This window comes from Drosophila subpulchrella, chromosome 3L (assembly GCF_014743375.2).
Source record: "Drosophila subpulchrella strain 33 F10 #4 breed RU33 chromosome 3L, RU_Dsub_v1.1 Primary Assembly, whole genome shotgun sequence".
NCBI lineage: Eukaryota > Metazoa > Arthropoda > Insecta > Diptera > Drosophilidae > Drosophila > Drosophila subpulchrella.
In genome coordinates, this window is record NC_050612.1 from 20,550,801 (window position 1) to 20,570,457 (window position 19,657).

Consider the following 19,657-nt stretch of genomic DNA (forward strand, 5'->3'; position numbering starts at 1 on the left):
TTTCCTTATCAGTGGAATATACCTTGAAAATTGACTCATTGAATCTATTTTTATTGTTGACTGCCAAAGTGTTTATTTGCCGAGAGATAAGCGGACGATGAAATTGTGTCAAAAGATAATTTGGGCAAATATGGGATATTCAAATGGGTGTGTACATCATTATAAAATAAAATAAAATACAAATAATGTACTTTGTGATAATGACGTCACTTTTGCGTGTCAACATTTTCCGGTTTCCTTTCAAAAGTTCTCATCACATAGGGGTGTGTTTTGTGTATTATTACTTCCCGGGTTTATATTCTAATTAATTGAGAGCAAGAGTGTGTCCCTTGAGAGCTGTCAAATTGCGATCCCCATTTCGGTAATTGGAAATTAAATGAATTAAGCGGAAATATAGATAGGGAGGTCTCAAAAGAGACTTCCAACCGCAAGACGACTGCGGGTCAACGGGTTCGCTTTTTGTTCTCAGCTTTTTTCCTCAACAGATTGTGGGCACAATTACATGGGACAATACTATATGTATACTCCGATGTCACATTGTAAGTCAATATGCAGATAAGGGTCCGCCAGCAGCTTTTGAAGAAGCTAGAGCCATATCATCAGTTAGATAAGTTCAATTCCCTTTCGGCTGGGGAAAAGACAAAGGCTTTTCTTTGTTGCTTGCAGCAAATTATGCATGCAAAATAACAAAACTTTCACTCATAAATTAATTGTTCAACAGCAAAAAATAGACGGGGCAAAACAAGACTAAATATGCCCCAAAAGTGGCCAACGAAATCATGAAATTCCATAAAACAATCTCTGAGTAATCAGCGAAATGTTTGCATACTTAATCAAGCCATAAATATTAAAACATTTGCTTATTGCCAAAGTTAACCTTGTAAGCAACACAAAACAGGCATACTTGTGGCAATTGCTGAATAATGGCCAAACATAAAGATAAAGAGAGTTATCTCATTTGCTGATTTGTGGGCGGTTATTTGGTCATATGGTTTCAAAGTATATTTGGAAAAGTAGGTCAATTGTCCATCAGCATGGAGAAAACGCAATTTGGAATGGTTTGGGATCGAATCAATAGATCCAAAGTGTTAAACGTTAGTTTTTTATTTTGTCTAATAAACAAAATATAATCAAATTATTTACGACATTATTGATTAGGTATTTTGAATGCATACATATATGTATTCCCGAATTTAGTAATGTTTTTAGAGATCTTATTATATCAGTTCCAAATTCTACATATACAACTTTTAAAAAACTGCAAGCCATTTGCTTTATTAAGTGAATCATACTCTCTTGGATAAACAAACAACAAAATATGGATTCCCCTGTTAAGCAGAACTCTATATTTTATAATAAAATACATTTTCAAACATTTGCTAAGCTGCTTTTCCTGGTATTCTTAATGAACCAATTAGCAAATCAACATTTGTTTTGCTTTTCCTAATGCCCGAAATCCCGACCTTTGATCAACCTTTTTTTTGTTTTTAATAGTTTTTTGTGGTTTCACTTTGTTGGAGAGGGCAGACCACAAAAATTTCACACGCCGCCTTCGAAAGTGATAAATTTTCAACTTCCAACATGCATATATAATTTAAGCCAAAAAACAAAAGTTGTTAAAAAATAAATAAAAGCTGAAAAGCAAACAAAAAATAAACGAAAAAAAAAACAGCAACCCACGCAGACAGATTATAAAAAATGCATAACTTAGCAGCTTCGACACCAACTCACCGGGCGTTAAAGAAGAAGAGGCAACTTCCCAAGGTCGTTACTGGGTGCCCACACATATATATCTCTACCTATATGCCATATTCCAGCTCTTCGAAACCCCCACCACCTCGACTTTGAATCCAAGACTTTCCCATCATGTATTGCTGCGGTTAGCGAAATATACCTTTTCTTTTTGTTTTTCACATTTTGCGAAAACACTCGAAAACGCACAACGTAAACCCAAAATCCCATTTATTGTTTTGGCCAAAAAGTAAAGAGCGGGGAAGGGAGCATACAGGTTGCCTTGTCAATGAAAAAAGTGTCAGGGCTAGAGATTTAATTAAGCGAACAAAGCGAAGCAGAAAGCCCGAAATCAGAAATCCGACAAACTGAAAACTGAAAACCAAAAATACAGAGCAAACACAAAGTTAGTGAACCTCTAAAAATACAATGAGCGAGAAATAGCGCAGAAAATGCAGGGAATGGGTAAAGATACAGATACAGAGAGGAATCATTTAAATATTTGTAAAGCAGGGAAAGAGAAAGGAGACTTTACTACACTACAAAAAATGAAGTGATCTTTCAAATATAATAAATATATAATTAGATCTTGAAGTTGAATCACAGAAATCTGGGTGATTTCAAATTTTAACATATAGTTGGTAAGATATTAAAGAAAGATTCTATGTAAAACTTAATCTTAAAAATGTTTAGATAGCTTTAAACTTTAAAACACAATTTCTATGATTTAAGAGATCTTTAAAAACGATCCTAACAAAGAAATATTTTTATAAAAATTCAGAAAAATAATTCTTACTAACATGTATTGCTCACACATCATACATTTTTATAAAGTTCTTTGGGTTAGATTAAATATCTTGCCACAGATTAGATTAGGAAATGTACACTTAACAAAAATATATATTATTTTTCTTTGTGTGTACCCACTGTGGGAACGTGTCAATGACTTGTGCTTTGTTTAAATGTGTTTTGGAGCCTACCCAACAAATACTATTTGCGTAATAATTACTTTTTTTTTGTTATTTCGGCACTTTTTAGCTCTGTGACATTGAGAGGGCCTTTTATGCTTTTTTGGGTACTCGTGCACTAATTGCCGCCTCTTTTATGGGGTCTGAAGTCTGTGTCTATATAGTTTCTTCACTGTACTTCTCTGCCTTTTCCTATGGCTGCTCTTGCTTTTTGCTTTAGCTTCCTGCTTGATTTGTTTATTGGCTTTAATGTATTTTGCATGTTTTGCTTGTCGTGTTTTATTTTTATTGACTGCCCTGCACTGCAGTTTTTGCCTCTTCAGCTTCTGCTTCTTTCTGCCTGGCTGCGCCTGCGCAGTTGGTTAATTTTAGTAGTATTTTTTTCTCTCATTTTTTCCCCCATTTCTTTGCTTGCGTGCTTTATTATCATGTCTCGCTCATAAATATGTATTGTGTCTTGCTGTCTGCACTTGTCTGTCTCCAACTGAAGCCCCTCCTCCAATCCACCGCCTCCTCAATCCATCTCTTCATGCGCTTCCTTCTCGAGTTCCCCGTAATTGGGTCAAAGTTCGCCCAGCTATGAAAAATGTTAATTATACGACAACTGTGGGCTGTCGTTGTTGTTTTTATTGTGTGGGCGGAAGACTAACGGGAGCCAAGCCCCAAAAATAACATTTATAAACATTGCGGAAATTGTATTTTTATTTGTTTGTTTGGATGCCAACACGTTTATATGTACTTAGATCATGAGAGATTGTATGAATGTTGATTTAGAAACATGGGTTCTGATATCAGATTAACAAAGAATATTACTGTAGAGTTTTGAGTATAATCTAATATAATTTATATATTTAAAATAGTGCTCTCAAATCTAGGAATTAAAGCACTTCCAATACCAGTTAAGTATTTAATTCTACTATAATATAAGATCGTAATGAAAAATGCGCTTTAAATAATATTCTTATTTATTTTAAACTTGGCTTACAAAATGCCACATCCTTTCCACAACTAACTTTGCGTAAAGTTAAGCTTACGATAAACTAGAAATATATTAGACAGCGAGTAAATTTATATCGCATTTCTAAACTTTTCTCAAGTTTCTTTGTCCGAACTTTGCCTTCTGGCCGCTGCGCACAATTTCCAGTTGACCACGTTTAAAGTCAGACTTCTCATTATACGTACCACACCCTCACTACCAAAAAAAAATCAGTGCACATGGCACAAAGCCGTTAACACGTTGCACTTGTACGTGTTCCCTGGAACCGCATGTGGCTAATGATTCCCCCTGCGACACTCCATGATTCCATTTCAGCTACTCTGACTCTGACTCACTGACGACACTTTGGCCAGCTTATTAAGTGCGATAAAAAGCAAACATCGCAGCTGCTAACAAATATCAAGTTATCAATAAAACGGAAGTGCCCTAAACAAAACAAACATGAAAGCGAAAAAAAAAATGAAATTAAACAAAGCGGGGAGACAACGCAGATAGTCCATAAATCAATGGAGCTTTGCAAAAAATAAGGATTCCTAGAAACGAAATTAAGTCATGCTAAAGATCGTCACTGTATGGAATTCACTTTAAATGCTTTTTGAAATACCCAAGAAGGAGAAAAAACCAAGCCAAAATGAAATTATGATTAAGCAGGCAGGCCAAATGGCAAAAATTGGCCAACACACACACACAGAAAACTGTGACGTTTGATAAGCTGCTGGGGCCAAAAAGGTGGCTCTCGGATCGCAGCAGCTAAATAACCAAAGCGAATGTAAACCGGTTGACCGGGCCGCCAGTCAGTAAGTCAATAAATCGGCGTGAAGTCGGCTAAAACCACAGCCAAATAAATGCCAACGAAATGAGACATAAACCGAGCAAGTGGATGGACACCATCCGTTACTTTTCAAGTGCCTTGGCGTTCTCTAGTCGCATGTAGATACAGATACAGATACAGATACACAATCAGAATCAGATACACAAAGTATCTGGGGGCATTACTCATGCTAATTTCACACAGATGCTCGGCCACTGCGGAATAATGAACTACTTAAGGCGCCAAAGAAGTCGCCGAGTTGAGTTAACAAGTTCTTAAAGCACTGTGGGTATTAAACTAACTCAATTACAAAAGAATGATTCACAAATTTGTCTACTCCATGTAAAGGATTTCAGATGGTAACATTTAAACTACTTTGCTCATACTTGTAATTCCAAAAAATGATCTATGTTTTCTCAAGTGTAAAAATATTTGATCTGCAAAGCCTTAACAGTATTTTTTGTGTGGGCGAAACCAATTGACAGGCATTTCTAATGTCCAAAATTTGCGGTTATAAACATATGAAATTAAAGATACTTTTGAAAGCTGCCAATTGATTGACAGTACAATTTCATGAAATGGTGTAACCGATAGAGCTTAATCCACCTGGAGAACCTTATAAGGGCAAACGTGAAAGAGCTGGTCATTCCGAGAAATGGAATAAAAATAGATATGGAAATGAAATTACTTGGGCAAATTTGAACGGCCGTGCTCAACCACCTTCAAATGGAAAGTCACTGATTGGATTACTCATTCCTGAGATATGTTAACTCTACGATGATTAACTTAGTGAACAGCTTATATCAGATGGGAATTCAAGGAAATGCAAACAAGTGATGTTATGGAAATTAAGGTGCTCTTAGAAATAAATAATCTTTTTATGTAATAAGAGTCTTATCTTATAGATTAAAGTAAGGAGACTGTTTTCGATACTAAAAGCATCCGTCTTCCATGAATTCGGTCTGAATTTTGTATCAGATGTAGTAAAACTTTATTGCCTCCAAATTACTCCTTTCAATGTAGCTTCAAACCTAATTCCCAAATCAAATTACCCACTTCAAGGGTATGAAAATACTTTAGGATCTGTAGAGGCGATAAACAACAACTTGAGGCAAATCCAGCAGCGAAGGCAACTCAATTTGGTTGCATTCATCACAGAGATGCCGTCGGCGACCCCCACAAAGTGCAACAGCAACATGCAACACCAGCAACAGCAACATAGGCAACAGCAACCACAGCAATATGAACGCCCAAGCACAACAGCAACTTGCCGTTGGCCTCCCAAGCGGCGCATGCCACACTTTTTCCGCTTTTTCTGATTTTCCAACAGCTAACGGTAATTTACAAAAGCAAGGTCTATTTTTGTACCGCCGCCGCCGCCGCCGCTGCTGCTGCACAGTTGTATCTTGCAGATACATTTTAAACTTATAATTTAAATACAAACACAAAGTCAAGGCATTGTTTAGCTGTGTGATTATGATGATGATTGTGGCTCTTGTTTCTGTTGTTCTTTCTACCCTTTTAGAGGGTATTCTAGTTTTAGACCAATCCACAAAGAAGTACAACAAACTTCTGGACATTTAACATAAAGTTTTTTCAATCATGCTGAAGAATTCGCGTTTGCATTTATTTCGTATCAAATTCTACATTAATCCATTTTTTTATATTTTGTTCGCTATATCTACGTTTTAAGATGGTAATAACTATACCGAAGCTGAAGAATTCGCGTTTCATAATATTTTGTAAGTTCCTTAACAATCTTAGAAACTATTGCTTAGAACTTAATTTTTCCTTAATGGCTCTTTAAGGGTATTTCAACTTCGTCTCTTACACTTGGCCCTCGCTTTATATCTTCTTATTATTATTCCTTCTATTATGTACTATTAGCCCTGCAGGCTAAAAGCCAGAAAAATGTGTTAATGTGTGAGAAGAATCCGTTCGCCGCATTTTTGTTTTGGCTTGTAGTCATTTTTTGTTTTGTTCTCCGCTTTAAGTTATTAGACAACATAGCGGACACAAACTAATTAAAGCGACCAGAAGAACAAGACGAAAGACGAGGCGTCACCCTGTAGATACAGATACTCGGATACATTTCGTTTTTGCAAAAACATACTGCAAAAACAACTTAAACGAAACGCAGTCAAGCATAAAGTCTAACGATTGCTAATTATAAAGAGACTAAGTGACTCTCAGAAAGAGTCTGAGATCATTGCTCTCTCGGCGAAAATTTGCTTATGAAAAGAAAGCCGTAAAAACTTCACACGAGCAAAATTTAAACACGAAAATAGCCACAAAAAATGGCAAGTAAACAACAACTAATAAAATAATAGAAGGTATGTATGTATATAAATTCGCTTACCTTGTAGACCTGACCGTAGGTGCCATTGCCCACAACTTCGATGAGTTCAAAGATGCCAGCGGGATCCTGAAAGAGATATAGAAATATGGAGAACATGAGAGATGTGCTACGGGAAAATCAATGTGGAAACGCCCAAATAAAAATCCTTTTTTCCCCAGCTGCCTCTCTGTCGAGCAGGCAAACAAAGAACCCTCGAAATCCCCTCTTAAGTCCCTCTTTTTCGGAACCCGCACCACTTAAACAACCTTTAAACACGAACCAGGCAGCGTTTTCTCGTTGTTTTTGTTCTGTTTGTAAACAAATTATTAAGGCATAACAATACAAATAAGGAGAGACAAGTCCGGAGCGGTACTGCCACTGCGTTAAAAATAAAAATCCTCGATTTCCAAATTCCGATTCGGGGCTCGGATTCGGATTCCCCACCCCATATCCCACTTCCATGCCCATTCTCGATCCCAAAAGCCATACAAATTGCATGTGAGTTCATTGACACGCAACTCGTGACACGGGGCGTGACACGGAAAATAAAAAAGAGGAGGCAGCCCTCCTCACCGGGCTTTCTATTTTTATTGGAGCGCAGGTGATGGAGAAAGGGAATGGGAAAGGGGGAACATTCGGATTACAAAGACGTCCAGAACGACAGGTAAGGCAAATGCCAATTAAAATACAAAACAAAAACAAGAACGCCGGCATTTCAACAGGTAACTGACTTTTTTGACAACCCCAGTTGACGCTTAAAGGTACGAGAGGTTGTGGGTTAAGAACCACGGACGCACATAAAGAAATTGTGCTCAATAAATATTGATTTAATAGGCTATGAAGCTATTCCTGGAATGTTATTATGACTTTTTGATAGGCTTATTATCCTGGGGCAACAAAAATAATATCATTATCATATTCTTCTAGCCTTTTAAATAGGGATCGCCGGAAATAAATTAATTGTAAGATTAATATAACTTTATTGATTAGTTTTCCAAACTGTATAGGTTCTTAAAATTTGTTTGAATATATCATTTATTTTATAACAAGTCATCTTTCAATATTATAAAACATTTTTCTTAGTACAATATTTTCAGTGTAACATTCAATTGATGTTCCAAAAGAAAGGTGGATAAAAAAATGTTAGTAAAGTGCAGTTACTGCTCCAAATTCAGTTTGTGCAAAAGTTCCACAGCAAGTTATGCACAAGAACTCGTCGAAAGAAGGTTGATTGAAGTCTTACAAGTTGCAGATCTCACAAGAGACAAGCGCCCCAGAGAAATCCATATATTATTGACAGGAGAATGGTATTAGGAAAATCAATTCAAACGAATATTACTTTTGGCATTCAGAAGCGATTGATTTATGGGGTATCATAAGTTGTCAGCTTTATTCGACTTTAATCCCCATCAAAGGAACTGCAGTTTTCCACCCCCCCCCCCCCCCCCCCCCCCAGTGAATTTTCACATAATATTCCCCACAGCCTGGAAGCTCCTTAAGCTCCAGGAATTAGAGACCAAAAGACAAAAAGTCAAGTAAGCAAAAAAAAAAATATAGTAAAAGTTAAGTAAGAAACCACGAAATAAACAAATAGGGGAAAATCCAAGGGATGGGGGTGTCGGAAAAGCTGAAGAACTATGGAAGCCGCTTTAAGTAGATTTATGGCTGCACCCCCAGCCACATTTTCTACCACTCGAAACCCAGAAAAGTGTGTCAAACACATGCGATAAAGGGAAAGGCAGCGGAAAAGGCAAAAAACTGGGAACAAACACCCCAGAGACAAAGGGAACATGCTGGGAGTGCGGCGGCAATTACTGCTATTTATGGCTGATTACTTCACGTTGTAAAAATCAATTAAAAATTCACGAAAAATGAACTCACTGAATGGAGAGAGGAAACGACAAAGAAAATCGAGAGAAAAGTATCTGCTGGAACCGCTCCATGACTCATTAGCGTTGACATGTTAAGCAAGACAACAGCAAAAAGCAAAACCAACCAAATGAGCAGTGCAATGGGCGAGTGGTTCAGAGGAGAATACCTGGTTCAGGTAGCCGTTAGAAGAAAACTTCTAGACGGTGGTCAGCGATCGTACATGGAGAGAAAAAGTCATCGAAATAAATGGGCATTACTCCGAAATAAAACATTAATATCTTACAGATTTAATCTTTATGTGTGCATGTTCCAAACAAGAGTTTTAGATCATTTAGAAATATTATTATATTGTTTATAACAAAGGTCTAGTTGTTAAGAGGAACTATCGGAATGCAAGGTTCCTAATAAAAATGTATGTATAATATGTATCTTTGTAATATCACTTTGGACATGATCTTTTAATACTCAAAAATAGTTTTTACTACATTTTGTTGGTAGATTACATTTAATTATCAAGATAGTTTAGAAAAAATGTGCATTCTTAAAATATCTTTTGGGGATCCTTGCAGTAAAAATAGCAGGAATATAATTTCTAGGCGAAAAACAAAAGAATCTTTAATTTGCAGGGGTGCTTAGATATATTGTATTTATAATATCTGTTTTTACTGTGTAGATTTGGTTACAGTTATCAGTTACCAGCAGGCAAAACAGGCTGGTTCGGATGTTGTTGTTACTGTGGCTTATTCCTGCCGCTCTCTTTGGAAATTGTCCAGCTGCCGCCATATGTGTGCCCCTCGTGCCCCTTTCCCCCCAACCCCCCTATCCCCTTTGTTGCCTTTTGTTTGCTTTTCCCCTCTGGGCCCCCGATATTGTTGTTGTTTCTGCTCCGGCCGCTGTTTGTTTTTGTATTTGTCCAAACGGGTACAACTAAAACTAAAACTAAACAACCCGTTGGAGGCCGAAAGATCGAGTCGCGGACCAACGCAGACGCGGTACAGTGGAGCTTGGCTTGGAAAACTTGAGATGGGAAAATGAATTTCAAGTTCCTTTATTCAAAGAATATTTATAAAGTTTATAGCCCATTATATAAATGAAGTTTATTTTGATATTATCCTTAAAACTATATTGATCTAAAGGTCTGTAAAAGTACCTTAAACAAAATCTATCTTTAGCAATCGTTAAATCATTGGAAAATATTATAAAAAATCTTTTAAAATACATAATTAAAGTCTTATAAACTTGAAGTTCATTTTCGTTATCGACCATCCACTGTCTTTAGAAGAAGTTTGTCGCCGTCGGACTCTTCGGTTAGTCGCTTCATTATTACAGTTTGCTTGGCCTGGCAAACAGGAATTTTTTGCTGTTGTTTTGTTTTGTTTTGTTTGTCTAAAAGCGCAGAACTCCCCCCCCCCCCCCCCCCTTCCATTTGGCCCCTTTCCCCTTCAAAAAAGGCTTGGCCCAGTTAGCAGCAAAAAATGCAACGAGCAGGAGAGTGGCTAAAAACAGGACTGACTGCATATTAGGACGCCCATGCAATTTAATGGAGCTGGCTTATGCAGATTCAATGGCTGCACTAAGCAAAATATTATTAAATTGTTTGTATACCATAGAAATATACATAAAAACCAACTATCAAACTGAGAGCCCTGGTAATATATTTGATTATAAAACTCTTCTTAACATATTCTCCAAAAAGAAAATAGGAAAAACAGACATTTCTAATGTTTTATGCTTGACTAAATAGTTTAGATTAATCCAAAAATGTATCTTGTCACTCAGCATTTTAAAACTAAAATATATCAAGTAAATGTTATTTCCATCATATTTCTCTCAGTGATCCAAACTATGTCTGCCTGGTGGCTTAATTTGTGTGGGTCGCGTGGCCAATTCGATTAGGAATGCACTCTGCTGACGTCACAAAACCCATTTACCTACATTTTAGGTATCAGCAAAATGAAGCCAACTTTGATTAGAGCTGATCATTTTTTTCGACCAGTTTCCACAGTTCCACATGGAATAGAGATGATTTCCCAATACTCTGGGGAAATTCGCTTCTATAAACACACTCGCTAGCGCAGAGATGCCTCTTCCCGAACTTTATAAAAAGTATTTTCCCGGGGCCAATGTTGATTTTACCCACAAAAACTGAAACATGTGTGGATTTTTTCCACTCCTCAGAGCGAATTGCAGCACAGACGGACACATGGAAACCGAACAAATGTGGGCGAACACGTTTTTATCGCAGCTAACGAAATGCAATAAATGTTGATTAAAATAAACACACACTGAGGGAAAAATGGCTCTTAGCAGATTAAAGTGAAATCCGAATCGAAGATCAAGCAGCCTACAATATGTTTCCTCTTAAAATACCAATAAACAAAAACGCGAATTCTTGAGTAATTTCCTTTTTTGAATGCCAGAGACTTAAATTTTGACTTACAAATCTAATTATGTTCTTATCTTCATGGGGAATACATTAAAACATTTCCAGTTGATTTTTCCAGTGCACACACGAGTAAAACACACAGAAGGAGCCACACCAAAATTAAGACAAACCGCGTTTGAATGCTTATCAGAGGAGAATAAAGAAACTGCACTACATACAAATAAAGGGGGAGTCGTAAAAAAACCAGAAATAATTAATGAAATTTGTGCTGATGAATGCAGTTTGCGGTATCTTATCGGACATGAAGAATGGAGCTCTTATCGTGGGGAGAAAAAACCAGAACGGAAGCCTCATAAAACAAGCCAGTTTCGAAAGAAAAAAAACCGAAGCGTTAAGGACTCTGACCTTTTCTCGTTTTCTATTTCGGGACATTCCGCAGCTATCGCATCTCTCTTTTGCCCATTGTGTTTAATGACCTTTAAAAGCCACGCACAGACAGGTCAGCAGAATATGGCAGACATGCAGACGGGCGGTCCCCCACGCCCCCACCCACACACGCCCACTTTCACGCCCCCTCCGGCAAAGTGGAGAAGGCCAAACAAAAATAAAAACAACACTTCAAACAAGAAGACACACACAATTCATATATTCTCATACCTGCTGCCATTTTTGCTGATTTTGCTTTGGGTTCGTCGTCATTTTCCTTGGCAGCCCAGTGTGTTGTGTGCTCCATCTTAATCATCATTTTCATCGTCATTATCATTTGAATCCGCATTATCGCCATCTTCAAGCTGTCTGCTGCAGCCAAGATACAAATACGAATACAAATGCATACACACAGAGATCCAGATACATGCGGCTCACATAGATACAAAAGCACGCATGGTGTTGCTCTGTGCTCGCCTCTGCCTGCCGCCTTTTAATAAAGTAAACTAAACAATTTTCATTCTTGTCTCGTTTTTGTCTCGTCTTCGTCGCTCTGCCATCGACTATGAACAATTTTTCATAAACACACACGAGCCGGAACAGTGGGGACCAAAATAATAGCAATCAGAGTTCGTGTTTCTATTAAGGGAACATTAATCAGGAGCTTGAGCCAAGGGTCTTCATTGCTTATTATCTAAGGAACATTGCGAGCATTATAAATACATTTTATAAATTGAATTACATTTTTTTTATTCAGAAAAATTCAGTTCTCAAATAAAAACAAGGAAGAACGCTATAGTCGAGTACCTCGACTATCAGATACCCGTTACTCAGCTAAAGGGACCAAAGGGAAATGGAGATATGCAAGCAGCAAAGCGAGATTTAAGTGCGCCACCTACCGGCGGAAGACAGATTTAAGCATTGTGGGCGTTAGGGTAGGCGTGGCAAATTTTTTTTTGGATCAATCGATAGGTATTGACGAGACCAATACATTTCAGTTAAAATTTGTTATCTAGCATACAAATTGTGGGCGCCACAGGCTTGGGCGGTTTGTGGGCGTTAGAGTGGGCGTGGCATATTCGCATAACAAACCTGCGCTGCGTACAAGGCTACGGAATCTAAATCTGAAATCCCAATACTCTATCTTTGATAGTTTCCGAGATATCCGCGTTCATATTTACGGATTTTTGAAGTTTGTGGGCGGTTTGTGGGCGTTAAAGTGGGCGTGGCAAACTTTTTTTGGGTCAATCGATAGGTATTGATGAGAACAATTCAATTCAGTTTAAATTTTTACTCTAGCATCAAAACTGTAGAAGCCACAGTTTTGGGCGGTTTGTGGGCGTTAGAGTGGGCGTGGCACTCTACTGAAACAAACTTGCGCTGCGTAAGAAGCTCAGGAATCTGCTCGCCAAATCTCAATAGCCTAGCTCACATAGTTTCCAAGATCTCAGCGTTCATCCGGACAGACAGACGGACAGACGGACAGACGGACATGGCTAGATCGACTCGGCTAGTGATCCTGATCAAGAATATATATACTTTATGGGGTCGGAAACGCTTCCTTCTGCCTGTTACATACTTTCCGACGAATCTAGTATACCCTTTTACTCTACGAGTAACGGGTATAAATAGCACTATAAAAATCTGAGCTTAATAGAACTCGAAAATTACAATTTTTAGTATTAACTTAGCATCATTCAATGATTATAATTATGTTAAATCTTCATAACCAGTAACTTCAGTTACATCTAGGTAATATTAACGATATAAACTAGGTTTATGGAGTTTTATATGGTATACCCCTTTAATAAGAACAGCTTTAGGGCCTATTATGTTAACCTCATAAGTAGCACCTAGGTAATATTTACGATCTATACTTGGTTTATGGAGTTTTATATCGTATACCCCTTTTATAAGAACAGCTTTAAGGCCTATTATGTTGACCTCATATGTGTGGGGCGCACATGTCGGAGCAGCGAGGCGACGACCCAAGCAGCACCACCCATCCACCCCCCCCCCCCCTTTCCAGGCAGAGTCAACAAACGGACACTCACACACACACAGACACACGCAACCGTGCCAAACTGAACTTTCGGTGGGTGCGCAAGGCAAAAGAGACGGCGCCCAACGTGGGGCCGGCGGGCGTGGTGAATTCATGTTCCGTTCCGCCACCGAGAGTGGTGAGAGTGGTGAGTGTTTGGTGAAAGAGAAAGGCAACAAACGCATGCGGCAGTGCGTGCATGCGGGCCACGGGGGGGTTAAAGGGGGGGGTCGCTGAGGCGGCCGAAAGGGGGTTAAGACTCGACAAATTCATTGAGAAACGAAACAAAAAATAGCTTGGCTAAGCGGAGAAGATGACACCGGCCGGTCAAAAGTTGCGCACACCACTCTCACATATAAAAAACACAGGGTGGGCGGTGGTGTCGATTGGGTGGTTTTCTATCGGGCAATGAAATCGAAATGCCAATATGCATTTATCAACTCGATTATTATTGTGATTGCTTCCATGGGGGAGGGACAAAAATGCTAAGAAAAAATGCTTTTTTGGTTGCCATGGTAAAGTGCGAAAAAAAAACCAACGAACACAAAGAAAATTTTCCCTTTTGTTGTACTTTTAAACAATTTGCATAAATGTGCGGGGGAATCCTTCAAGGGTTTGACGACTGCAAAGGCCAATCGAGTCGTGTTGTATAAGATATTCTGGGGTATTTATGGAACAAAGTTCCTGACAGGGGAATCGTAAGGCTTTAATATTCAGTATACTCTTTTGAAATGTCAAATAAAAAAGATTTTTATGAATCTGTCGTTTTAAAATTCAACCAATCATCACTAGTTATATTTTTAAGAAACGTTTTAATTATAATTTACATGAAAATGTATAAATTATAATTTTAGATACAGAAAAGTTGAACTCAAATATAAAAATTACTTTAAGAAGGTAAAAAGGATGCTTTTAGGTAAATTTAAGGTATTGGTATTGTATAAAATAATAGAAAACGGTGAGCATTTGAATACATTTTCAAGCCAGTATTTTAGATAAACCTCAGTTCTGTCGCTGATACATGAAGAATGCTAAATTTATAGTCGCTCCAATTAGTTAGGATTATAAAAACATGAAAAGATAAGTTCGAGTATAGGAGATAACAATTAATCATTGTTTTTTTTTTAAATAAATCGAGTTATACAAGTTTTAAATTTAGATACACCACTTTGAACTATGAGAAATCAAATCTAGAAACAGAGAAAACCATAGAGGAAACTAATTTAGATCCATCAAACGAATCGATTTATAGAACCTTTTAGATTGTATAAATAATTTTATGGAATCTAATAGTTCGGCAAACGGAAATTGGAGTGTAAACGACCACACCTGGGAGAATAGTCGCGGGGGGCGGTCACTTTCCCGTTAATCGGGCGAGGCGTGTTAATGAATAGAGATGTGGGGTGGGGTGATATTTGGGGCTCTATTTTCGGGGACCGAAGAGGGGCTCTGTTTGTGATAGATAACCCAAACCAAAACCGAAACCCAAACCCTAGGTATGAACTCACTTTTAGGGCCGTCAGATCGATATCGTCCAGTGAACAGTTGACCGATGGAGCCAGTTGTTGTTGCTGCTGGTGCGCCATTTTGATTTGCTATTTTTTGTTGTTCTTCTGGATCTGGAGAATTGCTGCTGCTGCTTCTTCGCACGCAGAAGGAGGTGGGGAGGCGGTGGAGAGAGGAGAAATGCAAATGAAACGGCGAACGGGAAAACAACAAGGAAGGAGCAAGAGCGGAGAACTAGATTTCGATTTCGATTTCGAATTCGATTTTAATTTTAATTTTATTTACTTTACGTTTAAGTTTAAGTGACGAACGAAAAACCCGTGCAATTAACAAACTATTTGTTGCTGTCATACAACTTTTCTCTTTTTGCTTCTCCGCTCTTCTTCTCTTCTCTCTCTCTCTCTCTCTCGCGCTGTCTGTGTGTGTGTGTGTGTTTTTGTGACGGAGTGTTTGCGTGTGTGTGTGTTAGTTAACGTTTGGCAAACGGGGCGCGGCTCTTTTTCGATTCCCCAGCACTTTTTAAAATCTTTCTTCGCCTCTAAAACATTAATTCATCACTGCTGCTCCTTCCGCTCCTTCGCACATTGCACAATTATAATTTTTACTTAGCGGCGCTCCGATGGACCTGCCACACACACACACACACACAACCCCGCACCCACACCAGCGCAGCAGCCTGCGTATGTGTTTGTGTAGGTAGACAGAAAAAATCTGCCACTCGCTTTTCCTCCCGATTCGATTTTCGATTCGCTTTCGCGCAGGACTCGCGGATTTTACTTCCGGAATCCTGGCATCCGGATGACAAACTCTACGTACTCTTCACGCACAGCGATGGGCGGCCTATCGCTTTTGCATCGCACGTCGGCAGACAGAAAATCACAACTGTTTTGTCTTTTACGCGACGCCAAAACACCCGCACTTCCAATCCGAACGAATGACGATGACGATTACGATTGCGATGACGATGAGACTAGAGTTGGCAAGAAAGCGATAGTCCAATTGAGAATGGATTCATCGATACTTTTGAAAGACGTCGATATGATATCGGAGTAGTAGGTACCACAACCGATCAAGTAACCGCAGCAGCTCTGCACAGCCAGGACAAGACCCAATATGTTGGGATAGAAATGTTAAGATACATGTTATTAACAGGTCCTTTTATTTTAGAAAAAATGTAAAATTTAAAAATAAATAGGTTATGTTCATGCAGACATTTTACTAATAGTATTATGAGTTAACATATGCAAATAAAAACACAAATGGTTAACAAAACGCAATTCCAAAAATCATAGTCTGGGTATTAACCTAATTGTTGAACTACTTAATTGTTGAAAATTCAACAAATAATTTTAGATTAAAGGAACAGCCCTAAATGGTTCCTTTTGAATTTTTAAGCAGCTGTGAAAAATTATAAAATTCTTACAAATTATTAATAATGTAAAATGAACTAAAAATATGCATTCTAATTTTATTTTAAAGTAAAAAATGTCTTATGTTTTTGTGAAAATGTAAAAGAGATGTCCTGACTTTTTAATGAAAAAAGTTGACAGCTCTGGCTCTCAGCAATTCAAAAAATAATTCTTGATGAATGATTTATAAAAAAAAAATTTTAATCGTTTTTACCTAATATGAAAAAAAAATTTTGATTGCGTGTTAATAGGATTAATTTCAGCATTTTAAATTTTAAATAGTTTAAATTTTTTCAGAGGTAGTTCTTTGTTTTTGTTTTGTTAGAGGTCGGCCAAAGTGGCTGGGTTTTCGGTATTTGGATATTATCGCGTCTAACAGCACAAAAAGAAGTATTGCCGTTAGGACAAATTTATTGAGCTTGACGCACCACTCGAACAATTTGGCCGAACTTATTCGAAAATGTGTTGCCTTTAGTCTTGTACACAACACCCGAAATTGATGAGAAACTAATACTCTATTTACTGTGCCTAAAAATCAGACGCATACGAGAAAAGAATTTCAAAAAATTGTAAATTTAGTAAAACAAAGAAATAAATATGGACGCAAAATGGGCCAGTGGAGTCAAACCATCGCGCCTAACAGCACAATAAAAATGACTTTAACAGTGTGCTGTTAACGCAAAGTTATCGACTTTCGCACACCGCTACTGTCACACTGCGTCTTCCCTCTCTTTCTTTTCTTTTCCACCGAAATTTTGGTACGAACCACTTCCGCTGCCGAGTTTTTAAAAAATATAATCGTAGAATTTAACAAAATTCGTTGCACATCCAGAAGATATGTCCCGCGAATACGGGGCATGTTACTGGTGTCGCTCGACGTGCCCGATATTTCGTTTTCGTGGCGTTTTGTTCGACGAACGGCGTTAAATGACCATTTTACGATTAAATAGTGTCACCTGAATCCGGATTACTAATCTCGTGAATTCTACCTTTGCAGCAATGGGTCGCGTTATTCGTGCACAGCGTAAGGGCGCTGGTTCCGTGTTCAAGGCGCACGTGAAGAAGCGCAAGGGAGCCGCCAAGCTGCGTTCCCTGGACTTCGCCGAGCGTTCCGGCTACATTCGCGGAGTTGTCAAGGTGAGCCCAAGTTATATCCCACTTTTTGGGGATGAGCTAGATAAATAGAGGAACTAGCAAACCTATGTACACTCAAGTTGCAAGGGATCCCCATGTTTTGCATGTCCCATGAAGTGAGCCAAAACTTGTGTAGACATTACTGATTGCCACATCAGATAGCTATGATATTGAGTCACAGTAATACCCAGATTCCTAGTTAATGTTATAAAGCAACCCCAGCTTAACGTGGTTATCAAGATCCCCACAGATTTTACTGTAAAAACCTACTATATATCGTTCAACTTCTCGAGGATGAGTTATAGTTAGAAAGAGATTTATAAATCCCAGGTATACTCAAGTTCCCTGAGATCCCATGTGTTGCAAGTCTAATTGAGCTAACCATAACTTGTGTAGTTATACTAATTGCTGAATCAGACAGTTCCTGTATAGTCTTCGTAATATACAAGTTTTTTAATATTTCGAAGATATTTAACATCACAACACTTGTATCTAATGTTCAACTTTCTGGGGAAGAGCTAGAGCAACAGTAGAATTAGTATTCTCATATTCTATCTAGTTGCAAGAGATCTTCCCATATATCCAATAGATTTAATGATCTAGCATACCTAAAGACGCTCACCTCGAACACATCTGTCAAATCAGAAACTTGGTTAAGCATTCTAAATACAGAGTTACAGATAATACTCAAAGCAAGGCTTGACCCAAAGTGCTTTACATATCATATATCAAATCAAAAACCTCGTGTCTTGACTATATTTCTATATATGGTTATAATATATCATATCCATTATTCAGAAATAGTTAAAAAGTAAGCTTTTCGAACTTAGGGCTCCATTCAAGATACAAATTACCAAGCACAACCAGTTCTAACTCCACCATTCTATCTTCCAGGACATCATCCACGACCCCGGCCGTGGCGCTCCCCTGGCCGTCGTCCACTTCCGCGACCCCTACCGCTACAAGATCCGCAAGGAGCTGTTCATCGCCCCCGAGGGCATGCACACCGGCCAGTTCGTCTACTGCGGTCGCAAGGCCACCCTCCAGATCGGCAACGTGATGCCCCTGAGCCAGATGCCCGAGGGTACCATCATCTGCAACCTGGAGGAGAAGACCGGTGATCGCGGCCGTTTGGCCCGCACCTCTGGCAACTACGCCACCGTGATTGCCCACAACCAGGACACCAAGAAGACCCGTGTCAAGCTGCCCTCCGGCGCCAAGAAGGTTGTGCCCTCGGCCAATCGCGCCATGGTCGGCATCGTTGCCGGCGGCGGTCGTATCGACAAGCCCATCCTGAAGGCCGGTCGTGCCTACCACAAGTACAAGGTGAAGCGCAACAGCTGGCCTAAGGTGCGTGGTGTGGCCATGAACCCCGTGGAGCATCCCCACGGTGGTGGTAACCATCAGCATATTGGTAAGGCGTCCACCGTCAAGCGAGGCACCTCCGCCGGTCGCAAGGTCGGTCTCATCGCTGCCCGTCGTACCGGTAGGATCCGTGGTGGCAAGGGCGACAGCAAGGACAAGTAAGCACTGGCTGCAGCAGGATTCCGGCGTGGCGCAGGTTCCGCCTGAGATCTGGCTGGTAGCCGCACTCCTCTGTGCGGCGCTGTGGGAGAAAATGCTGTTCTACATGGAAAATCTGTATGTTGTAGGCATACGCTTGACACGGCGGAATAAAACTTATTTGTAAAAATATCGTTTTGTTTTTCACATTTTTTGGTTAACACGTTCCTGGTTGTAATGTATTCACCTCAGAAAATAAGAATATATATTATATATAATCAGGTATTAGAAGAAACTGTTGAAAAGTTTTAGATATGAAATGTAAACCTCCATTAACTTTCTGATTTGTTTAAAGAAAGTATGTAAAACAAAAGCGGTGCTTGGATTGGTTATGAATTTAGATTCGAAAGAATACCTTAACGACGGAAAAATAGAGAATTTCAAATAGTTGATTGAGTTTTGAAATAAAATAAAAAATAAATTTTAATGAATTGAAAACACAATCCAATAAATCTGTAATATGTGGGTAATTTAA

General features: G+C 38.8%; 2 protein-coding genes across 14 annotated transcripts in view; one reads left to right on the forward strand and one right to left on the reverse strand.

Annotated features, from left to right (window-relative positions):
• The window catches only part of LOC119555645 (serine/threonine-protein kinase mig-15), a 36,167-nt gene extending 20,124 nt beyond the window's left edge, over positions 1 to 16,043 (reverse strand). For 8 of the 13 annotated variants that reach the window (XM_037867186.1, XM_037867185.1, XM_037867184.1 and 5 more), the window contains exons 1-3: positions 15,893 to 16,043; positions 15,079 to 15,206; positions 6,867 to 6,932 (exon numbers count right to left, since the gene is read on the reverse strand). In XM_037867186.1, the coding sequence (XP_037723114.1) occupies positions 6,867 to 6,932; positions 15,079 to 15,156 (144 nt within the window). In that variant the 5' untranslated portion in view covers positions 15,157 to 15,206; positions 15,893 to 16,043. Of the gene's footprint in view, positions 1 to 6,866; positions 6,933 to 15,078; positions 15,213 to 15,892 lie in introns of all 13 variants that reach the window. The other 5 variants (XM_037867192.1, XM_037867193.1, XM_037867191.1 and 2 more) reach the window with 2 other exon arrangements.
• Positions 16,044 to 17,184: 1,141 nt separating this feature from the next.
• On the forward strand, positions 17,185 to 19,314 carry LOC119554579 (60S ribosomal protein L8). Its single transcript, XM_037865559.1, has 3 exons — positions 17,185 to 17,243; positions 17,483 to 17,622; positions 18,514 to 19,314. Exons 2-3 carry the CDS (start codon positions 17,485 to 17,487, stop codon positions 19,144 to 19,146), a joined length of 771 nt encoding a protein of 256 aa, XP_037721487.1. The 5' UTR covers positions 17,185 to 17,243; positions 17,483 to 17,484; the 3' UTR covers positions 19,147 to 19,314.
• Positions 19,315 to 19,657: the final 343 nt, after the last annotated feature.